This window comes from Natator depressus, chromosome 7 (assembly GCF_965152275.1).
Source record: "Natator depressus isolate rNatDep1 chromosome 7, rNatDep2.hap1, whole genome shotgun sequence".
Taxonomy (NCBI): Eukaryota; Metazoa; Chordata; order Testudines; family Cheloniidae; genus Natator; species Natator depressus.
The window spans coordinates 124,125,352-124,149,826 of NC_134240.1; the positions used below are offsets into that span (position 1 = coordinate 124,125,352).

At 45.1% G+C, this 24,475-nt stretch overlaps 1 protein-coding gene across 2 annotated transcripts in view; it reads right to left on the bottom strand.

Moving 5' to 3' along the window:
- Positions 1–24,475, bottom strand: part of ENTPD1 (ectonucleoside triphosphate diphosphohydrolase 1) — a 104,566-nt gene that overhangs the window by 61,882 nt on the left and 18,209 nt on the right. The window contains exon 1 of one of the 2 annotated variants that reach the window (XM_074959571.1): positions 7,142–7,210. The exons of the other annotated variant lie outside the window; for it this stretch is intronic. Coding sequence (XP_074815672.1) covers positions 7,142–7,157 — 16 coding nt within the window. The 5' untranslated portion in view covers positions 7,158–7,210. Of the gene's footprint in view, positions 1–7,141; positions 7,211–24,475 lie in introns of those variants that run through there. 2 annotated transcript variants of the gene reach the window in all.

Consider the following 24,475-nt stretch of genomic DNA (forward strand, 5'->3'; position numbering starts at 1 on the left):
GACTGAGTTGTTGCTGAAGCTCTCAGAGGGGAGTTTACACTGCACTCCTTTCCACAACGTCACTCTTAGATCTGATCTACATTACAGACCTATAATCCATAGAACTAAATCTCTCAGGGCTGTGAAAAATCCACACCCCCGAGCGATGTAGTTATACTGACCTACCCTCCCATGTAGACGGCGCGGTGTCAATGGGAGAGCGTCTCCTGGTCACATAGCTACCACCTCTTGCAGAGGTGGCTTTATTATGCTGACCACAGAGCACTCTCTGGTTGGCAGAGATTCATAGACACTAAGGTCAGAAGGGACCATTATGATCATCTAGTCTGACCTCCTGCACAACGCAGGCTGCAGAATCTCACCCACCCACTCCTGTGAAAAACCTTTCACCTATGTCTGAGCTACTGAAGTCCTCAAATCGTGGCTTAAAGACTTCAAGGAGCAGAGAATCCTCCAGCAAGTGACCCGTGCCCCATGCTGCAGAGGAAGGCGAAAAACCCCCAGAGCCTCTGCCAATCTGCCCTGGAGGAAAATTTCTTCCCAACCCCAAATATGGCTATCAGCTGAACCCTGAACATATGGGCAAGATTCACCAGCCAGATATCCAGGAAAGAATTCTCTGTAGTAACTCAGATCCCACCCCATCTAACACCCCATCACAGGCCATTGGGCCTATTTACCATGAATAGTTAAAGATCAATTAATTACCAAAATCATGTTATCCCATCATGCCATCTCCTCCATAAACTTATTGAGTTTAATCTTAAAGCCAGATAGGTCTTTTGCCCCCACTGCTTCCCTTGGAAGGCTGTTCCAGAACTTCACCAGACATGCTACAGCGGCACAGCTGCATCAGTGCCGCTATTCTGTTGCAGCACTGTATGTATAGACAAGCCCTCAGAAACCACAGCAGCAGCAACGGCAAAGTTACCGCAGCTTTGCTTTCTTCAGAGGCCCGTGGGAAGAATGAAGTGATAGACCATTGTGAGAGGACAGTACAGAAGTCCCCATCTGGGGTTGGTGATTCACATTTTCCTGGCCCCATGCAAAGCTCAAAGGCCAGCTAACGGCCTGAGCTTTGATCGAGAAGATAAAAGCCTACACACAAAACACAAAAAATATTATGTCTCATTCTAGGGTGAAAGTTGGGTAATTTTTTATTCTCAACTCTATTCCTTAGGAAGGACCTACTGCTGACCCGAAATACTCAGACCAAACATTCTCAAGAGCAGCAAAAACATGGGAGGAAATACAAATTCTAAACCAAGATCCTTTAACTTAATTTGCACCTCAATTAAATTAAAATGCCTTTGTCCAAATCAGAACTACCTTATGTAAGTGTATTCACCCCTGGTTAGGAAAATAGGACTTGTGTATAATCAGAAACAGGACCAGTCTCACAGCTGCTGAGAATAAACACAGCTGGGAACATTCATCTCTCTTATTATTATTTGTATTACCATAGCGCTGGCCTAGGGACCAATCAACGACCAGGACCTCACTGCGCTAGGCTCTGCACGAACACAGAACAAAAAGATGGTCCCAGTCCCAAAGAGCTAACAATCTGAGACAAGAGACAACAGCTGGATACAGACAAACAGATGTGGGGGTATAAGACGACAATGAGACAACATTGGTCAGCACTCTAGGATAGGTAGTGGTTTCAGAATGCCAGTAGCCTGACCATTGTCAAGATTTTGGAGGCATCACAGCAAAGATTGTAGAGGGTTTTGAAGGAGGACAACGGAGGTAGCTTTGTGCATGTTTTCAGGAAGCTCTTTCCAAGTGTGAGGGGCAGCATGGGAGAATGCACAAAGATGCTTGTTTGAAAATGTAACAAGTGAGGAATGGTGGCAAGAGTTCACATTTTTGCTAATGAACAAGAGCTGGTAGGTAGGGTAGACTAGGCCAAGAAGGGCCTTGAAGTGAAGACAAGCAGTTTATGTTTCATGCAGCAGAGAAAAGGAGGAATGCAAAGGGAGGTGTGAGATGGTCAGAGCAGCTAGCTAGGAGATTGCTCCTTGCACTAGCATTCTGAATGGATATGTGTAGGGCAAAACTGCATTTGTCAAGACCGTGAGAAAAGGATGTTGTAGTAATGGAGAGGTGATATGATGAAAACAGCTGTACAGATGGATAGGAGAGCCTTTATCTTAGAAATCAGAGTAACAGCCGTGTTAGTCTGTATTCACAAAAAGAAAAAGGAGTACTTGTGGCACCTTAGAGACTAAGCAGTTTATTTGAACATAAGCTTTCGTGAGCTACAGCTCACTTCATCGGATGCATACTTTGAGACACCACTGACTTCCTGAGGAAACTACAATCCATCGGTGATCTTCCTGATGATCTTAGTGGCCAGGATGGTGTTATCAGGAAGATCACCGATGGATTGTAGTTTCCTCAGGAAGTCAGTGGTGTCTCGAAGTATGCATCCGATGAAGTGAGCTGTAGCTCACAACAGCTTATGCTCAAATAAACTGGTTAGTCTCTAAGGTGCCACAAGTACTCTCTTTTTATCTTAGAAATGTTATGCAGAAAGAATCTGCTTGACATGGGTTTGGCTGATTCCATTCTATTCCTTTCAGCCACTCTCACTCCTCCCATTGGCTCTTTACTGCGTTGCTACTTGCAATACCTAGCTCTTGCAGATCACGATGTTGCTTTGGGTGTCACTCCTGTTCAATTAAACTCATTGCCTCCCCTTCTCAGGCTATCAGTGACAACTGTCTGGAAAGTAAAACCTGTGCAGGAAGTGTCCTGCCAGAGAACCTCATCCCTGCTCTAAGAGGGGACCTTCTCCAGAGCTGAGAGAAGAAGTCAGCTAGGTGTACGTGAAAGGATAGATGGGCAAGGAATTGTAGTGTAAGAAATGGAAGAGATCCCGTCGAGCTCATCTCCCAGAAGCCAAAGCAGGTATGTTCTGTTATACATTTTCCAGCCAAGCAATAGAGCTCACCCTGTCCCCTTGGAGATGATCCCATAACCCAAGAAATCTCACTTTATCAGATAATCTGTCCCAATATTCAGCCTAAAAATCTCCTTAAACTCCTTCCAGTGCTCTTAATTATAACTCCTTGCACCACACTAAACAAATCATCTCCATCCTTAGGGCCTGATTCTCCACTGACTCTGGTGCAAACTAGGTGTCAACTCATGGAAGTTAGTGACTGACTGGTGAGAGAGGAGAATTAGGTTGGTGTAATGGCCCCCTGGGGAATACACCTAGTAGGGAGCAGGTTCTGCTAGTTGCACACCACATCAGCTGGAGTCCTGTGGTCCAATCAACATTCCAGGAAAGTGCAAGGGGGTGGCTGTGATGCTTCCAAGAAGTCCCCAGGATTGTGAGGCACCTTGCTGCCAAGCCTTGTCTGTGCCTGCCATGGGTGAGCTCCCCAACACCATAGCCACGGGCAACACAAACACTCCCCTCTCTGTACAGATTAGTGATAGGCACACTCCAACCCCCGAACTCTCAGAGCAACCCTCTGGAGTGTCCAGACCCTGGTTCACCTGATGCTCACAGTATTCACAGATTCGCTGTCCTGAAAGAAGCAGTGCACCCAGCTTACCAGTTCCACCTCAGATCACCGCTCTGTTTAATACGCAGCACTTAGACATGTTTATAGTGAAAACAAGTAAAAGTTTATTTAACAAAGTATAGAGATTTGAGAAGCAGCAAGCTGAAGTACTGGACACAAATGGTTACTTGTAAAAACAAAATCATAACACACAGTCTAGAGCCTATACTTAATTACAAAGATACTTTCCTGTCTAATGAATTATAGTTCACCCAAAGTCTTTGCAGAGTTTTCCAGTCACGTTGTCTGTGACCTTCCTTTCACAAGACAGAACACACTGACAGTTTGTGTCCTCAGTGAAAAATGAAGGGCATCTCTTTGCACCCCAACTATCTGTTGTCTTCATTCATAAACATGATCCCTCTCTGCTAGTTGTCTTCTCCTGTGTGCTCCTTTGTTGATTTTACAATCTCTTGATTAGCATTTGGCCTCCATTGTAAAGCAGATAATACACAATACACACATGACCAGCCAGAAAGAGGTAAGTGTCCCTTCCCTCCTGCCTGATGGGGGCATGCTGATCACCTTCTGGTGACCTGCCTTAAGAATATAACTTTCAGTACAGATATATGATTCCTTAAACATTACCCATACATACATTTAAAAATGAGTATGATGAACAGTGGGCTACTGACTCTCAGTAGAGACATCACAAGCCACCCTTTGGTGAACTACTGTGCATATCTTTGACCCAGGCGATCCCGGCAAAAAATTCGATGCCCCCCATGCCCTCTGCCAGTTAGCCCAAAGAGGTTCCTGGGTCATAGAGGCCAGAATAGACCTTTGCACCAGTGATTCTGCACCCCTACAAAGCTATGCAGGGGCCTTAGAAGCAGCGATGCAAGTCAGGGGAGCCCTCAGGGGCTATTACCTATTTAGTTCTTGTAATCTTTTTCTCTGTCAGTCACTCAAGCTTCTTGATTATATTTCTTGCTCTCCTCTAAGCTACTATCAGTTTTTCTATATCTTTCAGGTAGTTACATGCCCAGAACTAAACACAGGTTGCAATGGTCACAGCTGAGCTGTACAGAGGACTATCCCCTTTTTGTACCATGTGATGCTCTTATGAATACAACTCAAAATGGCAATGACCAATCCACCACTAGAAACACCTCCATTCAGTAATAATTGTGAATTACTTATTGAGATCTGCCAATTAGCTAGTTCTTGATCCATTTACCATGTACATTAAAAAAATAGCATCCTGGTTATGGATATTGTAAAGTGCTGTGAAGTACTAAGTCAAACACCTTACAAAAGTCTATGCGATTACCTTTGTCTATCAAACTTCTAATCTCATAAAAGTTGAATCAAGTTTGTTTGTCAAGACTATTTTCTATAAAACCATGTTGATTGGCATTAATTATATTCCTGTCTTTTAACTAGTTATTAATGAAATCCCGTGTTAGTTTTTGTATCTTTTTATCTGGGACTGATGTCAGGCTATCATTACCCAGATTGTTCCACTTGGTCTTTTTGACCACCACCACATTAGATCTCTTCCAGTCTTCTGGAATTTCCCCAGTATTCCAAGATTTACTAAAAAATGAATATTAGCCAGAGATCTCCTCAGCCACCTCTTTTAGGATTCTTGAGTGCAAGTTATTTGGGCTTGTGCATTTAAAAATGCCTATACCTGGTAAATGTTGTTTAGCATCCTTTGTTACTAATGGACTGGAAAATGGTTCATCAGCCTCATCTGATATGACTAAATCATCCTCCTTCTTTCAAAACACAAAACAGAAATATTAAACGTTGCTGCATAATTGCCAACAATTTTACTATCTCCATCTAGTATCAAGCCTGTACCACTGCTATAATTTTTGTTCTTAATGAACCTAACTCTTTCACTTAGACCATCCAGTGGGCTCCTCAAAAATCTTGAGGAGAGCTGAACTTTGGCATTTTATTTATTCTGGTTCAAAATGAATCACCTGCTGACACCCTGTCATTGTGACAATGATAAAGAATTACAGAAAGAGTCACTTTCTTCTGAACAAGAACTTTAATAGAAGAAACAACAATATTATCCCTAAAGTTTCTCTCCCTGTTTCACTGCAAAGTTTCTGCCTAGAACTTTGCCCAGACTCCTACTTGCCTGGATTATTGCTACATATCCTCACATCAGCCTGAATTATAGATCACAACAGACTGTAAAGTACAAGTTACGGTACAGAGTGTAAAATGGCCAGACAGAAAAAGCAGATTCTAAAAGTAGGAAATGTTTCTGCCAGATGTTGAACATAACAGATGATAGGTGATATGTTTTCTGGTATGTTAAGGAAGGCTACATGACAATGCCATCTAGAAGCCTCATCATGTATTGAGAAAAGGTGAAGACTTAATTTTGCTGCAGGCTGCTCTGTGAAAAAGGTTGCCATGCGGATGTCAATGTTTGGCTGAAGCTCAGCTCCAGGGTGTGTACATTGATGATGTGAAACCTCATGCCAATCTACTCATGTCACCAGGATGATAAATCAGAGGTGCCAGCACCAGAATGGAGAGCAACTGTTAGCTCTAGCAGGAACCACCCTGCTGTCAAACAACCCCGCCACCACCAAACATGGGCTAAGAATTAGTCTTTCCTCACATGCCCCCATAAGAGACTCTCTGCTCTAGACTTATTGCTGTGAGATTCCTCCCAGCTGTGTACCAAGAGTCCCCAGGCTTTGAGAACTCCTTGTGTCCTGCTGCAGCAGCACCTTCATATCCCCTCATGTCCTTACCCCCCAGCAGGGCACCCTCACACCTTTATGGCCCTCCACACACTTGCCCTTTTTTGCCCATTCCCTGCCCTGTGTTGAGAGGTCTCATGGCAAGACTTCTACCACCAGAAGCACCCTCTGCAAGAAACACCCCCATGTCACTGAAAAATGAGAAGAACCTTGGAGGGTGACATGATCCCCCGGGGGCTAATTTCACACGTACCTGCTTTCTTCAAACTGCAGTAAAACAACAACTGGGAACCCTCTGGGCTGACATTCACATAACAGAGCCCCAGGGCCAAAGGTCATAAACATCTTGCCTCCTCTCTTTTCTTTACAGACACAGCAAATCGTTCTTCCCCTCCCCCATCAACACACACACACACACACACACACACACACACACACACACGAGAGGCTCAGGATCACTTGTCAGTGCCCCTCTACACTGTCTGAGAAACTGAACTCCAAGATGAAAAGTGTGCTAATTTCACAATAGGAAAGGAACGTAGACAACTGCATGCAGCAGAGACCAAAATAAATCTATTTGACAATGAATTTATCGTCTCAGAACATATGCATTGAGTTCTGTAATGAGAAATGAATGTGACTGTATAGTCTGTGCTGCTCTGAGATGCATCTGGCTGCAGGAGGGTCTCAAAATTAGTTCACTCCGGAATGACAAATCTTAATGAGTATAAACATCTTATGAATATTCATTAACTTGTCAAACTTTTGTTTGTGGTGAGCCTAACGTCAGAGCCATTTGAAAAGCTCCCCAAAAGTTCCTCTCCCCCACCTCCTTCCTAGAGGCGGATTTTGCTTTTTAAGTTCAGAGCAACTCATTTTTGTTCTTACCCTTTGGCTCGTCCATCAGTGCCAGTGTTCTCTCCCCTCCTTTCTCAGCCTCTGCAGGCTCTGAGCTGCTTAGTGAGAGGTGCACATGAAACAGAGCTATTTAACGGTCCATGGCTGTGGGAGGGGTTAGTTTAACTCTGCATGACTCAGAAGGAACTTAATGAAAAACCACAGGGTGACCTGCTTCTAAGGCAGAAATTAACTCATGAATGCAACCTGCTTCAGTCCCAGGCTTCCACTAAGAGAGTGCCACAAAGTGTTTGGTAATAGTATGCAAAAACTGCCAAAGAGAATACCTTGTTCCTTCCCCTTTTGGGACGGAAGTAGAGGCAGATATATGTCTGGCTGTGCTGGCACTTTTCAAAATAAAATAGTGTCCTGGACATAAACAGAAAGCAATTATTCATCAGTCTTTGAAGTCATCTAACACGCAGACTCCCTCGGCTCTGGCCAGACTGTATATGAGAGGAAGAGCTACTCTTAAAAAGGAGATAGCTTTGCCCTCCCTCACTTCCATCTGCTACATTTCACCACCTAGATCCAAACACACAAGAAAAATGGAAAATACAGCTGGGAAAGGGGGGGGGGGGGAAAGAGGTTGATTTATAATTAATTTTTGCAAACTTTGCTGCATCTACCAATTCCAATCACAACCGTACAAATCTGGGCTCCTCATCCCACAGACATTCATCTTCTGTGCCCTGGCCCCTCACCTTCACACACTTAAAGCTCCTGCAGAGAGGAAGGGTTGGTTTACTGTTTGGCTTGTGACACATGCACCCTGCTTCAAAGAATGGCTAAACCCTGAAAAATGACTATAAAAATACTTTGCAGCCTACATGTTTATCATCTTTTAGTAATCCCAGGAGCAGGTTGCCCAGTTTACAAGTTAAAAAAAAGATACGCAGTGTTGTAGCCGTATCAATCCCAGGATATTAGAGAGATGGTGGGTAAGAGAATATCTTTTATTGGACCAACTTCTGTTGGTGAGAAAGAGAAGCTTTTGAGCGGCACAGAGCTCTTCCTTAGGTCTGGAAAAGATACTCAGAATGTCACAGCTAAATACAAGGTCTAACAGATAGCATATATTGTAAAAAGCAAAGGAGTACTTGTGGCACCTTAGAGACTAACCAATTTATTTGAGCATAAGCTTTCGACAGCTCACTTCATCGGATGCTGTAGCTCACGAAAGCTCATGCTCAAATAAATTGGTTAGTCTCTAAGGTGCCACAAGTACTCCTTTGCTTTTTGCAAATACAGACTAACACGGCTGCTACTCTGAAACCTGTTATTTGGCTACAGGCACTGTCTTTGGCTTGAGATCTGAGATTCAACGGACCTGGGTAAGTAATTAGCACAAAGTGACTGAGAGTAACATGAATATTGCAGACAGTCGGAAGAGCTCTCCTGTGGACATAATTACTCCACCTCCCTGAGCAGCGGTAACTATGTCGGCAGGAGAGCTTCTCCCGCTGACATAATGGTGTCCACATCAGCGCTTAGTTCGGTGTACCTTATGTTGCTTGGGAGGTGGCTTTTCCACACCCCTGGGTGACTTAAGTTATACCAAAGTAAGTGCTAGTGTGTAGAAGCCCTGAGTATCTTGCCCAGATCTGAGGAAGAGCTCTGTGTGGCTCAAAATCTTGTTTCTTTCACCAACAGACGGTGGTTCGATACAAGTGAAAAAAGATGGCTATTCTAACTGCTCACCTGGCAAACTCAGCCTTTGATCTGAAAGGCAAGCTCAGCTCTCTCTGGTTCACACATCACCATCAGTAATAAAGATTCTGCAGGCCACATTCTGCCCTGGATACTTGTGCAACCTCATTATATTAACTGTCGTCAGTAAAGTCTGCACATACGTCCCTGAAGAAAGAAAGAGGTAGCAGATCTGTCCAGGAAGAAGGGGTAATTTTTAGACACTTTTCAGAAAAAAACCACACATTAAATAGGTGGGCTATACCACCACCAATGTTGGTAACTGGGCAGTAATCCATACTCAGAATCCATTCTGTCACTAACAAACATGCCATAGAGAGCATCTAGTCCATTCACCCCAGGGCCAGTGCAAAGCTTCAGTATATCCATGATTGCTTTGTTCAGTCTGGGGTTAAACATTCTAAGCACTGAGGCGTCCACTATGTCCTCTGGGAGACTATTCCACAGTATGAAATATCTTGTTGTCCAGAAATGTTTCTGGAGGTTCCTCCTAAATTATCCTTGTCTTAATTACATCCTATGGCTCCTAGTTCTCTCTCTTTGGAATACGTACATAATTAACATCCATCAGTATAGGCACTGGAGGGTTCCTGTAGAGAGGGGGTTATTGTGCACAAAGGGGGGCTCCATCCACTGCCCATGTACCCACCACTCGCATCCTCACCTCCCCACGTGCCACTCGCCTCCCGCGTTCCTCTTCAGTCCCCTACCTGCCACTCGCCTCCTGACTCCCCTGCCACAGACTCCCCCCTGCCAGCCGTGAGAAGCCCCGCTCACTGGTGGCTCACCGCCTGCCTCCTCACCCTGCTGCTGTCTCGCTGCTTGCCTCCTTACTCCCCCGCCAGGCCACCCACCACCACTTGCCTTGCCGCTCGCCTCCTCACTGCCCTGCCCGCTGCTCACCTCGCCTCCTCACCTGTGTGTCCCACCTGTGTCTCTAGAGAGGCCGCGCATGCAGGAGCGACAGTGAGGAAGGGGAGGGGCTGATGCTCCCCCTCCCCACTGCCCAGTAAACTGCCATGGCCGCAGGGAACCCCCCTGGTGGCCGCATGCGGCCACAGTGGCTGCATTTGAGAAACGGGGGTATATGGAACTTCCCCATGGCCCAGAGAGGGGGAGGGCAGACTCTGTAGCCTCACATAACATGCTAATTTAGACTCAGTCTGGAAGGAGAAGCGGGATCCAGCTTTTGCTATTTGACTTGTTTTCTCCCTCTGTTTATGGATAGAATTTTAAGTGTTCGTTACAAACTACGGAAAGGCAACCATAGCTCCTATGTTACTGAGGTTTCTATAAAGAAAACAAACTCCCAAAGGCAGAAAAGCATTTGTACTCTGATCAGGTTCCCAACAATCTGGGGAGGAAGTTTTAAAATACAAAAATAAAAAAAAGAGGAAACCAGATGTAATTGCCACACAGCTCAGGGTCTGGAGGGAGAATTCAGCCCGGAAATCAGAACAACAAAGCTGACAAATGGCTGCCAATCTCCTACTACTGGGGGTGCTGAAAACCAGAGTTGACTGCATCTGAAATAGCAGGAGAAATTTTTCCTACACCCAGCCGGTGATCACCTTAAATGCTGAAGTCTGTTTATCACAAGCCTTTATTATTTTATCACAATTAGCATAATTGCAGATGTACTATTTATTCACACAAATGTCCAGTCCCTTCTTTCTAGCCTTACTAAGCTATTTGCCTCAATAAATAACCTGCTCCAGTAGATTCCACAGATTAATTGTATGACATATAAACAATAATTTTTTTTTAGTTTAAAATTTGCCAGGAGATAGGACATGCTGCCTTAAAATCCAAGCACAGACTGGAATTTAGGACATGCTACCTTGATGTCCAGGGAACAGGAGAGGGGCTCCTACGTGTAGGGGAAGCCAGGGAGCTCCAAATGCTGCCCCCGCCCCAAGCGTCGGTTCTGCAACTCCCATTGGCCGGGAACCATGGCCAATGGGAGCTGCGCCTGCGGATGGGGCAGCATGCAGAGTCGCCTGGCCGCGCCTTCATGTAGGAACCTGCATGGGGATATGCTGCTGCTTCCGGGAGCTGCTTGAGGTAAACACTGCCCAGAACCTGCAACCCTGACCTACTCCCGCACCCCAACCCCCTTCCCCAGCCCTGATCCTCCTCCCGCCCTCCGAACCCCTTGGTCCCAGGCTGCTGCAGCCACCTACACCCCAAACCCCTCATCCCCACCTCATCCTAGAGTCTGCACGCCCAGCATTCACACACTCCCCCACCGCACCTCAATCCCCTGCCCCAGCCTGGAGCCCTCTCCCGCCCTCCAAACCCCTCAGCCCTAGTCCGAAACCCCCCCTGCACTCCAAATCCCTCATCCCCAGCCCCATACCAGAGTCCCAGCTGGAGCCCTCACCCCCCACACTGCAACCCCCCTCCCCAGCCCAGAGCCTCCTCCCATGCCCTGAACCCCTCATTTCCAGCCCCCTCCTGGAACCCGCACCCCCCAGCCCAGAGCCCATACCCCCTGCCACAGCCCAGTGCCCCCACCCAAACCCCTTGGCTCCACCCCCCCCAGCCCCCTCCTGCACTCCAAACCCCTCATCCCCGGCCCCACCCCAAAGCCCTCACCTTCTCCGACATCCAAACCCACTGTCTCAGCCCAGAGCCCCGTCCTGCACCCTAACTCCTCATTTCTGGCCACACCCTTAGCTGGAGCCCTCACCCCCTTGCCAGCCCGGTGAAAACGAGCAAGTGGGTGAGGGTGGGGAGAGCAAGCGACGGGGTGGGGGAAAAATGATGTGAGAAGGGGCGGGGCAGGATGTTCGATTTTGTGCGAGTAGGAAGTTGGCAACCCTACTTCTGTGCCACATCCTACGGGTGCTTGGCCTCTCCTCCCACCCCCCAGGCCCTCTCACTGGATAAGATTTACGTGGCCAAGAACCAACCTGGCCTCTTTCTGTGGGTCAGGCCACAGGTGGCACCTTGCAGTGCATCCCAGGTGGCCCCAGCTTTGAGGCTCTGTGCTGCTGAGCTGTGAGTGCTGGAGGGGAGTGACGGGGAAGGAAGGGCTCTATTTGGAACAGTAGGGGTGTAGGCATGGGGGAGATGATGGGCTCTGCTAGGGGGAGACAGGCCAGCCAGGGGGAGCTGCCTTAGGGGAGCAGGGGCTTGGCAGGAAGAATGGAAGGTGGTAATACTGCTGGGCGGATACGGGGGCTGACAAGGAGACCGGGGAGTTCTGCTGCTGAGGTCTCTACCATGGAGTGGGGGCACTAGGCAGGGAACTGTCCCAGAATTTGATCTGAGTGCTCACTGAAGGGCCAGGCTGTGGATTCCCCCTTCCCTAGGCCCTGGCCTCCCTTGCCCCCTATGAGACTGTGAAGCTGCCCCTGTGCTAAGGACCCCTCACCCAAAGCTGAACCTATGAGATCCATCTACAGTCCCCTCCCCTGTTGCCCTAGCATCTGAACCCTCCCTGCTGGGGAGGGGTCCTAGAGCTTGCAGGTCATGTGCGGTTCCCCCCACCAAGGGCTCTGAACTCAGCACCATCTGGGCCCCCCCTTTCCCTGTGCTGAGGGGTATGTGCATGGGACATGAATCTCTGAAGAGAGAACTGCAAAGGAAGCAAAAAAAAAAATTGGGGGAACCTCTGAACTAGTCTGACCTTCTTTAAAAGCACAGGCCATAGAACTTCATCAATAACTTTTGTTAGAATAAAAGCATATAATTTAGAAAGGCATCCAGTAGGGATAGCCAAGAGATAACAAATCCACCACTTCCCTTAGTAGTTTGTTCCAATGATTAATCCCCCTCACTGCTAAACACTTGTGCCTTATTTCTAATTTTAATTTGTCCAGCTTTAAATTCCAGCCAGTGGTTCTTCTTACATCTTTCTCCAAATTAAACAGCTCTTTAGTACCCGCAACTGTTTGCCTGTGAAGGCTCATAACTTCAACTGATTTCAGTGGAAATCAGCAGCCTACATACCTTTGAGATCTAGGCTTAGACACTGATCAAGTCACCTCTCAATCTTCTGCCTGACAAACTAAACAGATTGAGCTCTTACACAGGGAGTTAAAGACATTTTTTCCAGCCCTTTAATAATTTGTGGCTCTCCTCTGTGCCTTCTCCAATTTTCAATATCCTTTTGAAAATGTGTGCACCAATGCCATTTGCAGAGGTAAAATCACCTCCCTACTTCAATCACTAGTACTACTCCTGTTTATATATCCACTTTGCATTTGGCTATATTAAAAATGCATATTTAATGTGTCCAGCAGTTTACCAAGTGATCCAGATTGCTCTGTATGATCACCCTGTCCTCATCATTTGTCATTCTACAAATGATTTTATATTACCTTCCAGATCATTGATTAAAAATAATGAATAGTGTTGAGTCCAAAAAAATTAGAAACATCTATTCAGTGATGATTCCTCAAATGACAACTACTTTTTGAGATCCGTCAGTTAGCTAATTTTTAATGCATTTAGCCTCTCAAGGACTTTCAAGTGGTGTCTATAGGTTGTCCAAGTTTTGGACCCAAACAGCGTTGGAAGGATAATGGCTTGATGAACAAGAAGCTTGGTATCCGTTCGAATGTCGTGATCTTCAAAGACCCTGTGCTGTAAACGAGAAAAAGCTACACTAGCACAGCTCAGGCAGTGTTGAATTTCTGCATCAATATCTGCCTTGGATGACAGAGGACTTCCAAGGTAGAAGAAGTGATCGACTTTCTCCAGTGCCACTCCATTGATTTTGATAGATGGGGCATGTAATACCTCATTTGGAGAGGGCTGATAGTCTTCTTGATATTAAGAGTGACACTAAAGTGCTCTAAGACATGCGTAAGCATCGGCAAACACATTCAAGATAGTTTGAAGATCTTTCTCAGAGTGGGCAAAGATTGCGTTGTCATCAGCATACTGAAGGTCCACAATAGATGTTGTGAAAAATCTTAGTCTTGGCTTTCAGCCTGCTAAGCCTGAAAAGCTTTCCATCCATTCTGTAAGTGATTTCAATGCCAGCTGTAACGCTGCCTTCGTAAGATTCTGAAGATCAAAGTGGAAGACAGGCGCACCAATATCAGTGTTCTGGAAGAGGCAAAGACCAAGATCAAGGCAATGATCATCCATCAGCAAGTCCACTGGACTGGTCACATTGTCCGGATGCCAGACCATCGCCTCCCAAAACAGGTCCTGCTCTCTCAGCTGAAAAAAGGGTACCATAATGTGGGTGGACAACAGAAGCATTATAAGGACTTGCTGAAGGACAACCTTAAAAAAATAAAAAAAGTAATATTGACATCGATACTTGGGAGACACTTGCCCAGGATCACTTAAAATGGAGTGAAGTCCTACGTGATGGTCCCCTGCATTTTGCACTTGCTCGCTGACAAGCTGAAGAGGACAAGAGGCACAGGAGGAAGGAGAGACTGGTCTCCAGTCATGGTCAAGAGCTTCCTCCTGAGCCTGAAAACGTCTGCCCTCATTGTAATAGAACTTGTGGTTCAAGGATTGGCCTTATTAGCCACCTGAGGACCCATAACTCCCATGGAAGATGATCATACTCGGTAACGAATGATCGCCCATCATCAATGCATTTAGCATGTCCTTTTTTATACTATATAGTGCTAATCTTAGGAGTAGTATTAACATATCAAGGGCAGAATTAATTGTATTATTTTAGGAACTGCAGGAGTGTATTTAGGGAGCAGCATTTTTACCTTTTTAAAAATACTTCTAAACAACTTGAAAAATCTCTTTTCCACAATAATCTGACAAGCCAGACCTGTGGTCCTTTTCAGCTCACTGCTGAATGTTCATGTGGTCACTGCCACATTTAGTCTGTCAGGAGCTGAAGTGTACCTAGGGAAGCTAGCGGGGATCAGGATATTCGTAAAATCCTAGAAGATAAGGGTTGGAAGAGACCTCAGGAGGTCATCTAGTCCAACCCCCTGCTCAAAGCAGGACCAACCCCAATTAAATCATCCCAGCCAGGGCTTTATCAAGCTGGATCTTAAAAACCTCTAAGGATGGAGATTCCACCACCTCCCATCATCCCACCACCCTCCTGGGGAAACAGTGTTTCCTAATATCCAACTTAGACCTCCCCCACTGCAACTTGAGACCATTGTTCCTTGTTCTGTCTTCTGCCACCACTGAGAACAGCCGAGCTCCATCCTCTTTGGAATCCCTCTTCAGGTAGTTGAAGGCTTCTATCGAATCCCCCCTCACCTCTTCTCTTCTGCAGACTAAACCCCAGTTCCCTCAGCCTCTCCTCATAAGTTATGTGCCCCAGCCCCCAAATCATTTTAGTTGCCCTCTGCTGGACTCTCTCCAATTTGTCCACATCCTTTCTGTAGTTGGTGGGGAGGGGGGCCCAAACTGGACACAATACTCCAGCTGTGGCCTCACCAGTCCTGAATATCGGGGAATAGTCACTTCCCTCAATCTGCTGGCAATGCTCCTAATAATAAAGCCCAATATGCCTTCTTAGCAACACGGGCACACTGCTGAATCATATCCAGCTTCTCAACCACTGTAATCCCCATGTCCTTTTCTGCAGAACTGCTACTTAGCCAGTCAGTCCCCAGCCTGTAACGGCATGGGATTCTTCCTTCCTAAGTCCAGGACTCTGTACTTGTCCTTGATAAGCCTCATCAGGTTTCTTTTTGCCCAATCCTCCAATTTGTTTAGGTCACTCTGGATCCTATCCCTACCCTCCAGGGTGTCTACCTATCCCCCCCATCTTGGTGTCATCTGCAAAACTTACTGAGGGTGCAATCCATTCCATCATCCAGAATATTAATGAAGATGTTGAACAAAACCGGCCTCAGGACCGACCCCTGGGGCACTCCACTTGATACCGGCTGCCAACTAGACATCGAGCCATTGATTACTACCTGTTCAGTCCAACGATCTATACTTCTTTAACTTGCTGGCAAGTATACTGTGGGAGACCATATCAAAAGCTTTGAAGGGAGTCAGGGGAACATGGGTGGTGACAGGAGAGTCTGGCAGCTTGGAAGGGAATTATTGGGGGCAATGAAGAATTTGAGGGAATCCCAGTGCAGACTCACGCATTGTGGCCCTACTTCCTGTTACGATCTGAAAAGACCAGGTCACACCTTGCCAGCAAGGCCCTGAGATGACAAACTCCTTCCTCCGCTTAACTCTGTCTTTTCCATCTGCCTGTGCACCAGCAGGGGAAACACTGAGTAGAGGAGGGAGCACCTCTCCCCGCACTAAATGTCAACTCAACAGCAGATTCCATGGGGGCTGGAGGAGTCAGTGCAGGAGAATCTACACTGAGTCCCTGCAACCCAGCTGGGTGCAGGAAGGACTTTAACAGGGAGGTTCCCAGCCACTGGCATATTCTTAATTTTAGGACTGTAAACAGAAGCGAGTCCTAATTCAGCCCCTTTCCCCCAGATGGGGCCAGGCCCCAGAGTTTGAAATGTCTGCTCTAGATCATAGACTAAATGGTTTCCATCTGTTTTTAATGTGTAATTTTTATAATCAAATGTTTTCTAGCATAAGGAATCCAAACAAATTAAATACTTTAGGCCTCATTCTTCTCTCAAGTGTTACCCCAGTGTCACTCAACTGCCCTCAGCAGAGGCGATCATGACTGAACCTCGTGTAAGTGAAGGATAATCAATTCTGGGGAGCAGAATGCTAAAAAAAAAAAAAGTCTCAGATTTAAGGATCGCTAATTCAAAGTTGGTTTGACGATTTGCCTTCAAACTACTGGGCCCTGAAACTACAGTAGAATGAAAATAAGTTTAGCATGTTAACTGCTGACATGCCAAACTTAAGCTGATAATTTTCTGAGACAGGAAGAAGGGAGTGAATATAGGGCTCATAATGGAACCCTGCTTGCAACCTTAATTACAGAGCTTCTATAGACTGGTTTTATATTCAGGGCGATCTTTAAGACACCTAATACAACAAGTTTCAGAGTAGCAGCTGTGTTAGTCTGTATTCACAAAAAGAAAAAGGACTACTTGTGGCACCTTAGAGACTAACCAATTTATTTGAGCATAAGCTTTCGTGAGCTACAGCTCACTTCATCGGATGCATAAAGTAGAAAATGCAGTGAGGATTTTTTATACACACAGACCATGAAAAATGGGTGTTTATCACTCCCTCCCCCCCGCCACTCTCCTGCTGCTAATAGCTTATCTAAAGTGATCACTCTCCTTACAATGTGTATGATAATCAAGGGGGGCCATTTCCAGCACAAATCCAGGGTTTAACAAGAACGTCTGAGGAATGGGGGGGGGGAAGACAAGGGGAAATAGGCTTGAATAGAGACTGGGAGTGGCTAAGTCATTATGCAAGGTAACCTAAGTTAATTGTATCCAATTTGCAAATGAATTCCAATTCAGCAGTCTCTCACTGGAGTCTGGATTTGAAGTTTTTCTGTTGTAATAGCACAACTTTCATGTCTGTAATCGCGTGACCAGAGAGATTGAAGTGTTCTCCGACTGGTTTATGAATGTTATAATTCTTGACATCTGATTTGTGTCCATTTATTCTTTTACGTAGAGACTGTCCAGTTTGACCAATGTACATGGCAGAGGGGCATTGCTGGCACATGATGGCATATATCATATTGGTGGATGTGCAGGTGAACGAGCTTCCGATAGTGTGGCTGATGTTATTAGGCCCTGTAATGGTGTCCCCTGAATAGATATGTGGGCACAGTTGGCAACGGGCTTTGTTGCAAGGATAGGTTCCTGGGTTAGTGGTTCTGTTGTGTGGTATGTAGTTGCTGGCGAGTATTTGCTTCAGGTTGGGGGGCTGTCTGTAGGCAAGGACTGGCCTGTCTCCCAAGATTTGAGAGAGTGATGGGTCGTCCTTCAGGATAGGTTGTAGATCCTTGATGATGCGTTGGAGAGGTTTTAGTTGGGGGCTGAAGGTGACGGCTAGTGGCGTTGTGTTAATTTTCTTTGTTGGGCCTGTCCTGTAGTAGGTGACTTCTGGGTACCCTTCTGGCTCTGTCAATCTGTTTCTTCACTTCCGCAGGTGGGTATTGTAGTTGTAAGAATGCTTGATAGAGATCTCTAAGTGTTTGTCTCTGTCTGAGGGGTTGGAGCAAATGCGGTTGTATTTTAGAGCTTGGCTGTAGACAATGGACCGTGTGGTGTAGTCTGGGTGAAAGCTGGGAGGCATGTAGGTAGGAATAGCGGTCAGTAGGTTTCCGGTATAGGGTGGTGTTTATGTGACCATTGCTTATTAGCACTGTAGTGTCCAGGAAGTGGATCTCTTGTGTGGACTGGTCCAGGCTGAGGTTGACAGTAGGATGGAAATTGTTGAAAGCATGGTGGAATTCCTCAAGGGCTTCTTTTCCATGGGTCCAGATGATGAAGATGTCATCAATATAGCGCAAGTAGAGTAGGGGCATTAGGGGACGAGAGCTGAGGAAGCGTTGTTCTAAGTCAGCCATAAAAATGTTGCCATACTGTGGGGCCACACGGGTACCCATAGCAGTGCCGCTGATTTGACAAAGGAGGTGCTGTTGTCATCATGAATAGGTCGGAATATGAACAAGAGGCTGCTCGGCAGCTCTCCAACACCACTTTCTACAAGCCATTACCCTCTGATGCCACTGAGGGTTACCAAAAGAAACTACAGCATTTGCTCAAGAAACTCCCTGAAAAAGCACAAAATCAAATCCGCACAGACACACCCATGGAACCCCGACCTGGGATATTCTACCTACTATCCAAGATCCATAAACCTGGAAATCCTGGGCACCCTGACAGCAGGATTGTCTGGCTATGTAGACTCCCTCCTCAGGCCCTACGCTACCAGCACTCCCAGCTATCTTCGCCACACCACTGACTTCCTAAGGAAACTACAATCCATCAGTGATCTTCCTGAAAATACCATCCTGGCCACTATGGATGTAGAAGCCCTCTACACCAACATTCCACACAAAGATGGACTACAAGCTGTCAGGAATAGTATCCCCGATAATGTCACGGCAAACCTGGTGGCTGAACTTTGTGAGACTTTGTCCTCACCCATAACTATTTCACATTTGGGGACAATATACACCTTCAAATCAGCGGCACTGCTATGGGTACCCGCATGGCCCCACAGTATGCCAACATTTTTATGGCTGACTTAGAACAACGCTTCCTCAGCTCTCATCCCCTAATGCCCCTACTCTACTTGCAGTATACTGATGACATCTTCATCATCTGGACCCATGGAAAAGAAGCCCTTGAGGAATTCCACCATGATTTCAACAATTTCCATCCCACCATCAACCTCAGCCTGGACCAGTCCACACAAGAGATCCACTTCCTGGACACTACGGTGCTAATAAGCGATGGTCACATAAACACCACCCTATACCAGAAACCTACTGACCGCTATTCCTACCTACATGCCTCCAGCTTTCACCCAGACTACACCACACGGTCCATTGTCTACAGCCAAGCTCTACAATACAACCGCATTTGCTCCAACCCCTCAGACAGAGACAAACACCTACAAGATCTCTATCAAGCATTCTTACAACTACAATACCTACTTGCTGAAGAGAAGAAACAGAGTGACAGAGCCAGAAGAGTACCCAGAAGTTACCTACTACAGGACAGGCCTAACGAAGAAAATAACAGAACGCCACTAGCCACCTTCAGCCCCCAACTAAAACCTCTCCAACGCATTATCAAGGACCAATTTTCTTCATACTTAGCAGAAAAGAAGAAAACAAAATTAGTTGCCATTCTGTAGAATATCCACCACTATAAATAACACAGATACATGAGAAATTGTACAAAACTGCAAACCCAGATCTAGCAATCTGATCTAGCCCCTAGACCCAACTAAACATAAATGAATCTGTTATAATGGTGAAGTACAGAAAGACACTTTGGTCACTCTCTAGGATGTAAGCTGGTAGCAGAATTTGTGTGTATATACAATTACCATCAACAATGATAATAAAACCCTTTGCTTAATTACAATCTCTGTTCATTAAGTCTAGCTTGTGAATAAGCTTTACTGAAAGATTGAAGGGGCTGTAACAAGCCACTTTTGAGCTGCAGTGACTCAAAGAAATGTTCAAGTCCTCATTTCAAATTAGGGTAACTTCTTGCCTATACCTCAAAAACAGTTTTCACACATTGCCTCCTTTACTCTAGTGATTTGGCAGACCGTGGGTCAAATCTGGACCACCAGACACTTTTGAATGGACCCCAAAATCTTTATTTACTTACTATCATTGTTAGGGATTTTTTATTATTATTTTCTCTGGAGTCTGGACCTTGACAAGTTCCTTGACCAAGAAATTTGGACTTGAGGAAAAAATAAATTGACTATCTCTGGCTAAGGAGAGATCTTCTGCATTCTTCGAGTCAAACGAATTTTGTTAACCAAAGTTACTGGAGAACTAAAAATAAGGCCGACATTTAAACCTGGTTTAAGTTACTCTAATCGCTCCTAAATACTATTTTTCTTGCATTTACTTCCTGTTTTTTTCCCCAGGGCATTTATCCTTTGTAGGACTCTAACTAGATTTTAACAGACTCCACAGTGATGCTATAGATTTTAAAATTCCTTAATTTCTCCCTTCAGGCTGTTTCTAAATAACTCCATAATTTTCTCCTTTCTTGATATTCAGTGTCAGGTTATCTGGGAGGAGCATCCCCTGAAGTGGTGTCAAATTTGAGATCATCATCACAGCAGTTAAGGTTCTAAACCCTATTTTCACTCCATTGTGACTCTCAAAAAGAAAAAAAAAAAAAAAAAAAACTCTCATTGGGCTGAAATTTCTCATGCTTTATCTCAACCATAAAGATAAATCAGAAAAGTGGTGGTGTGTGTGGGAACATGTGTGTGGGTTGGGGGTGGGGAGGACGGACGGACGGACGGACGGACATGAGCCATCTGAGTTATGAGACTGAAAAAAAAAGTTCCTTTTAAAATAATTAAAATGCTCTTCTTTGTCCCTATTCTACGAGAGCCAGGAAATGCCATGCTGAATTAGACCAGTGGTCCATCTAGTATGTTATATCCTATCTGGTTCTTTGAGAAGCTGGAAGATCACTTACGTACAAATAACCATTTTGGTTTGTGCTAGCTTGGCCCTTGAGTCCATGTGACTTCTTTCTGAGGAATGGCAGAATCAATTCTTCTCCCTTCTGATAAGTTATTTTTTTGCTGCATTCAAAGCTCACTCTCAGTCCATGAATAAGATCATAGTTACCCCTCGAATCTTTGTTTACTTCTTCAGGGGCCCCTGAATTTTTCCACTGTTGGCACAGCCATAGCCCAGTAACAGCAACCACACACACAAACATGTATGTGAACACATACAAGTTTGGTGGCACCTAGTGGCTATTCTTACTAAATGCACCAATTCCCAATTGACATATTTTCACTGCAGAGTGAACCTTCCTCTCCAAGATCTCATGTGGTGGTACTGAGCATCTACACCTTCACATGGTTATTGACCATCCAGTCTACAACACAGTTGTCTCTAGAGAGAGGACATGTTATCTGCTCATGCTTTGCCTTTTTGTTCATCTTCCTCCCTCTGACAATGGGTAACAAACTTCCCTCCTGGCTTATTCTATTAATACACGTTTGTTATGGTAGAAGTTCACAAAGGCTTTTGACCTGCTCAGCACAAAGGGCCTTTTCCTAGTGTTGGAGGGAATTGGTTGTCCCCCCAGTCTGATCTGAGCCTTCCATGATGGCATAAAACTACAGTCAAATCTGAGGGTGATCTGACAGCCACAGTGGTTTCAAACAGGGATGTATTTTGGCACCAGCACTCTGATATATTCTTCTCTCTGCTACTTTGTCATGCTCTCTCATCTAGTACTGAAGGTATACATCTGCATACAAGATCAGATGGGAAATTCTTCAACATTGCACATCTGAGAGCAAAAAAGAGGCAAAGTTAAATGCCTGTTGATAACAGAACTTCTGTTTGCAGGTGATGCAGTGCTCATTGCACACAGTAAAGAGGAGCTCCAGCAACTTTGGCACAGCTTTGCCTTAGCAGCTTGTGATTAATTTGGACTAAAACATCAGTGTATATAAAATGCTTATGGCACAAGGTGTGTTGACTGCACCAAAAGCTTCAATAGCTAACATCCTGGTAGAAGTTGTGCACAAGTTCTGCTGTCTAGGATCATCTGTATCAATCTCTTTCTAGATGATTAGTTTAATTCTCATATCAGAAAGACATGAGAAACACATTTGGTCAGTTGGCAAAATGTGGTAGCTAACAGAAAACTAACATTGAGAATCAAGATATAGTGTTTTCCCCAGGAATTGAAATTGCGGGGAGAGGTGTTCAAATTTACAGGGTTGGGGGTCAGGGCCAATGAGGGGTGAGACACTGAGGGTGAAGATGGGCTCTATGGCACCATAGTAAAAACTGAAAAGTGTTTCATGACCATTTTATTAGGATTTAACTCATGTTTTAAAAAAGTCACACAAATTAAAGTTGCTACTCAAGCTTTCTATGAAACCCTATATCTCATCCTTCCTGGTTTCTTGTTATAAATTTGCACAACTATGTTAATGAACTTCTTGAATGCAGTGCGTTCATCTTCAGTGGCTTCTCATGTGTCCGGTACTTCCATTCCTTCAACTGATATGCTCATTAGTTCATTCACGTGATCAGGCAGAAGGCAACTTCTTTCAGAACATAAAATTGTATTCAAGGATGAAAAAGAACGCTCAGCTGTAGCTATTGTAACTGGGACTAGAAAGAGATGAAATTCCTACTTCTTTTATCCCAGGAAACATAGCACAAAGAGCTGGTTGAGCCATTAGTGATGATAAAAAAAAAGCTGAAGTCTTCATTCATCAAAGGATATTCCACTGTGTGTTCAAATTTTCTATTCTGTCCTGAGCACATGGCAGCCTCATTGTAGGTAGTGCCTCACTCCACTCAACTGTTTTAATAGGACAGGGATCTGTAAAAGCTATGTAGAGGTTGACAGAATCCAGAAGTCACTGTTGCAGGACATGTAAGAATCAAGCCTGTGTACTTTTTCAGCTGGCTTAACAAACACTTCTTGTCCTCGTCACTTAAGGATTCAATATAAATGCCTTCATTAGTCAACTTCTGGACTGAAGTCTTTGCTTCTTCCAATACTTTTTCCAATTGATCTCTCTCTGACTGATCCAAATGCAACTTCTCTTGCTGGACAGAGATCTGCTACTGTTGTAGCAGATGCCTGGATGACATTGTTTAATGACCCAAGTGGTTTCAACAGTAGACTTACAAGAGAGAATGGTAATAGTCTTCTCTGAACTTAGTAACAAAAGTTGTCCACCAACCTCATTACTTAGATCTGTCACATCTCAGAAGATACTTTCCAAAGCCTGTAATAATGGTGGCAGTAATTTTAAGACAACAGCCAAGGATGACTCATGAGAACAACCTGGGAAAACCCACAGGCTGACTAATTTGAACTTCAGTCCCAGCATATTTTTCCCCCTAAGATGTTCAGTCTTTTTGGACTCTTGTTGAAAAAAATATAATGAAGACATATAAATTTATGACTTTTTAATGCCTTTTGAAGATTCTGCAGCTTGTACTAGTGCTAGCTGGAGTGGATGACCTCTGCAATGTGTATAGGAGAGATTAGGGTTACACCTTTCTCTGAGCAAAGCTTGTACTCCACTATGTCTTCCAGAGAAGTTGGCTGCTTGTGCATTTGATGGAGCTACAATCTGTTTGGGGTTCAATTTACAAGCATTTAACTCCAAGAAGTGGGTTGTCACAGATGCAGCCAATGTGTCTTCTATAATCTGAACATCTAGAAATTCATCTACGGGCCTGTAACGATGCTGGTTCTGGCGTGACCCAACTGAGAGTGCCAATTCAAGACAAACTGCTTAAAACAGGGCAGTTACAGCCCAAGGCTGGGGTTTTTCCACCTCTAAGGCAAACCAAATCAGCCAGACAGATAGGACTTTGACTTGTGGTTAGCTTGTATGGTTTTTACTCCACTGGCAATTCCCTTAGACACTCCTGTTTCCCAGTATCACCACCAGTGCCACTCATTATGGGGACAAATGGTCATGAAAACCAATACCCCAGTAAAAGAAAAAAGGTTCTCTCGATCCCAAAGGACCAAGCCCCAGACCCAGGTCAACATACAAATCAGATCTTACCCACAAATCACGCTGTTGCCAATCCTTTAGAATCTAAAATCTAAAGGGTTATTCATAAACAGGAAAAAGATATAGAGGAGAGCTAGAATTGGTTAAACGGAATCAATTACATACAGTAATGGCAAAATTCTTGGTTCAGGCTTGCAGCAGCGATAGAATAAACTACAGGTTCAAATCAAGTCTCTGGAGAACATCCACAGCTGGGATGGGTTTTTCAGTCCTTGGTTCAAGGCTTCAGTGTAGCAAAGTCCCTCCAGAGGTAAGAAGCAGGACTGAAGATGGAGGCGCTGCAGCAGTCTTATAGTCTCTTGCCACGTGGTCTCTTTTTCTTTGTTCCAAAGACAAGCTGTCCATCACACGGCATGGAAAAACCTCAGAGTTCTGTCCATAGGCAGGTCCCTGCACACCTTGCTGAGACCCAAGGCGTGTCTGCCTTCTCTCAATGGGTCAATTGTATATCTGATGGTCCTTAGTGGGCCATCAAGCAGG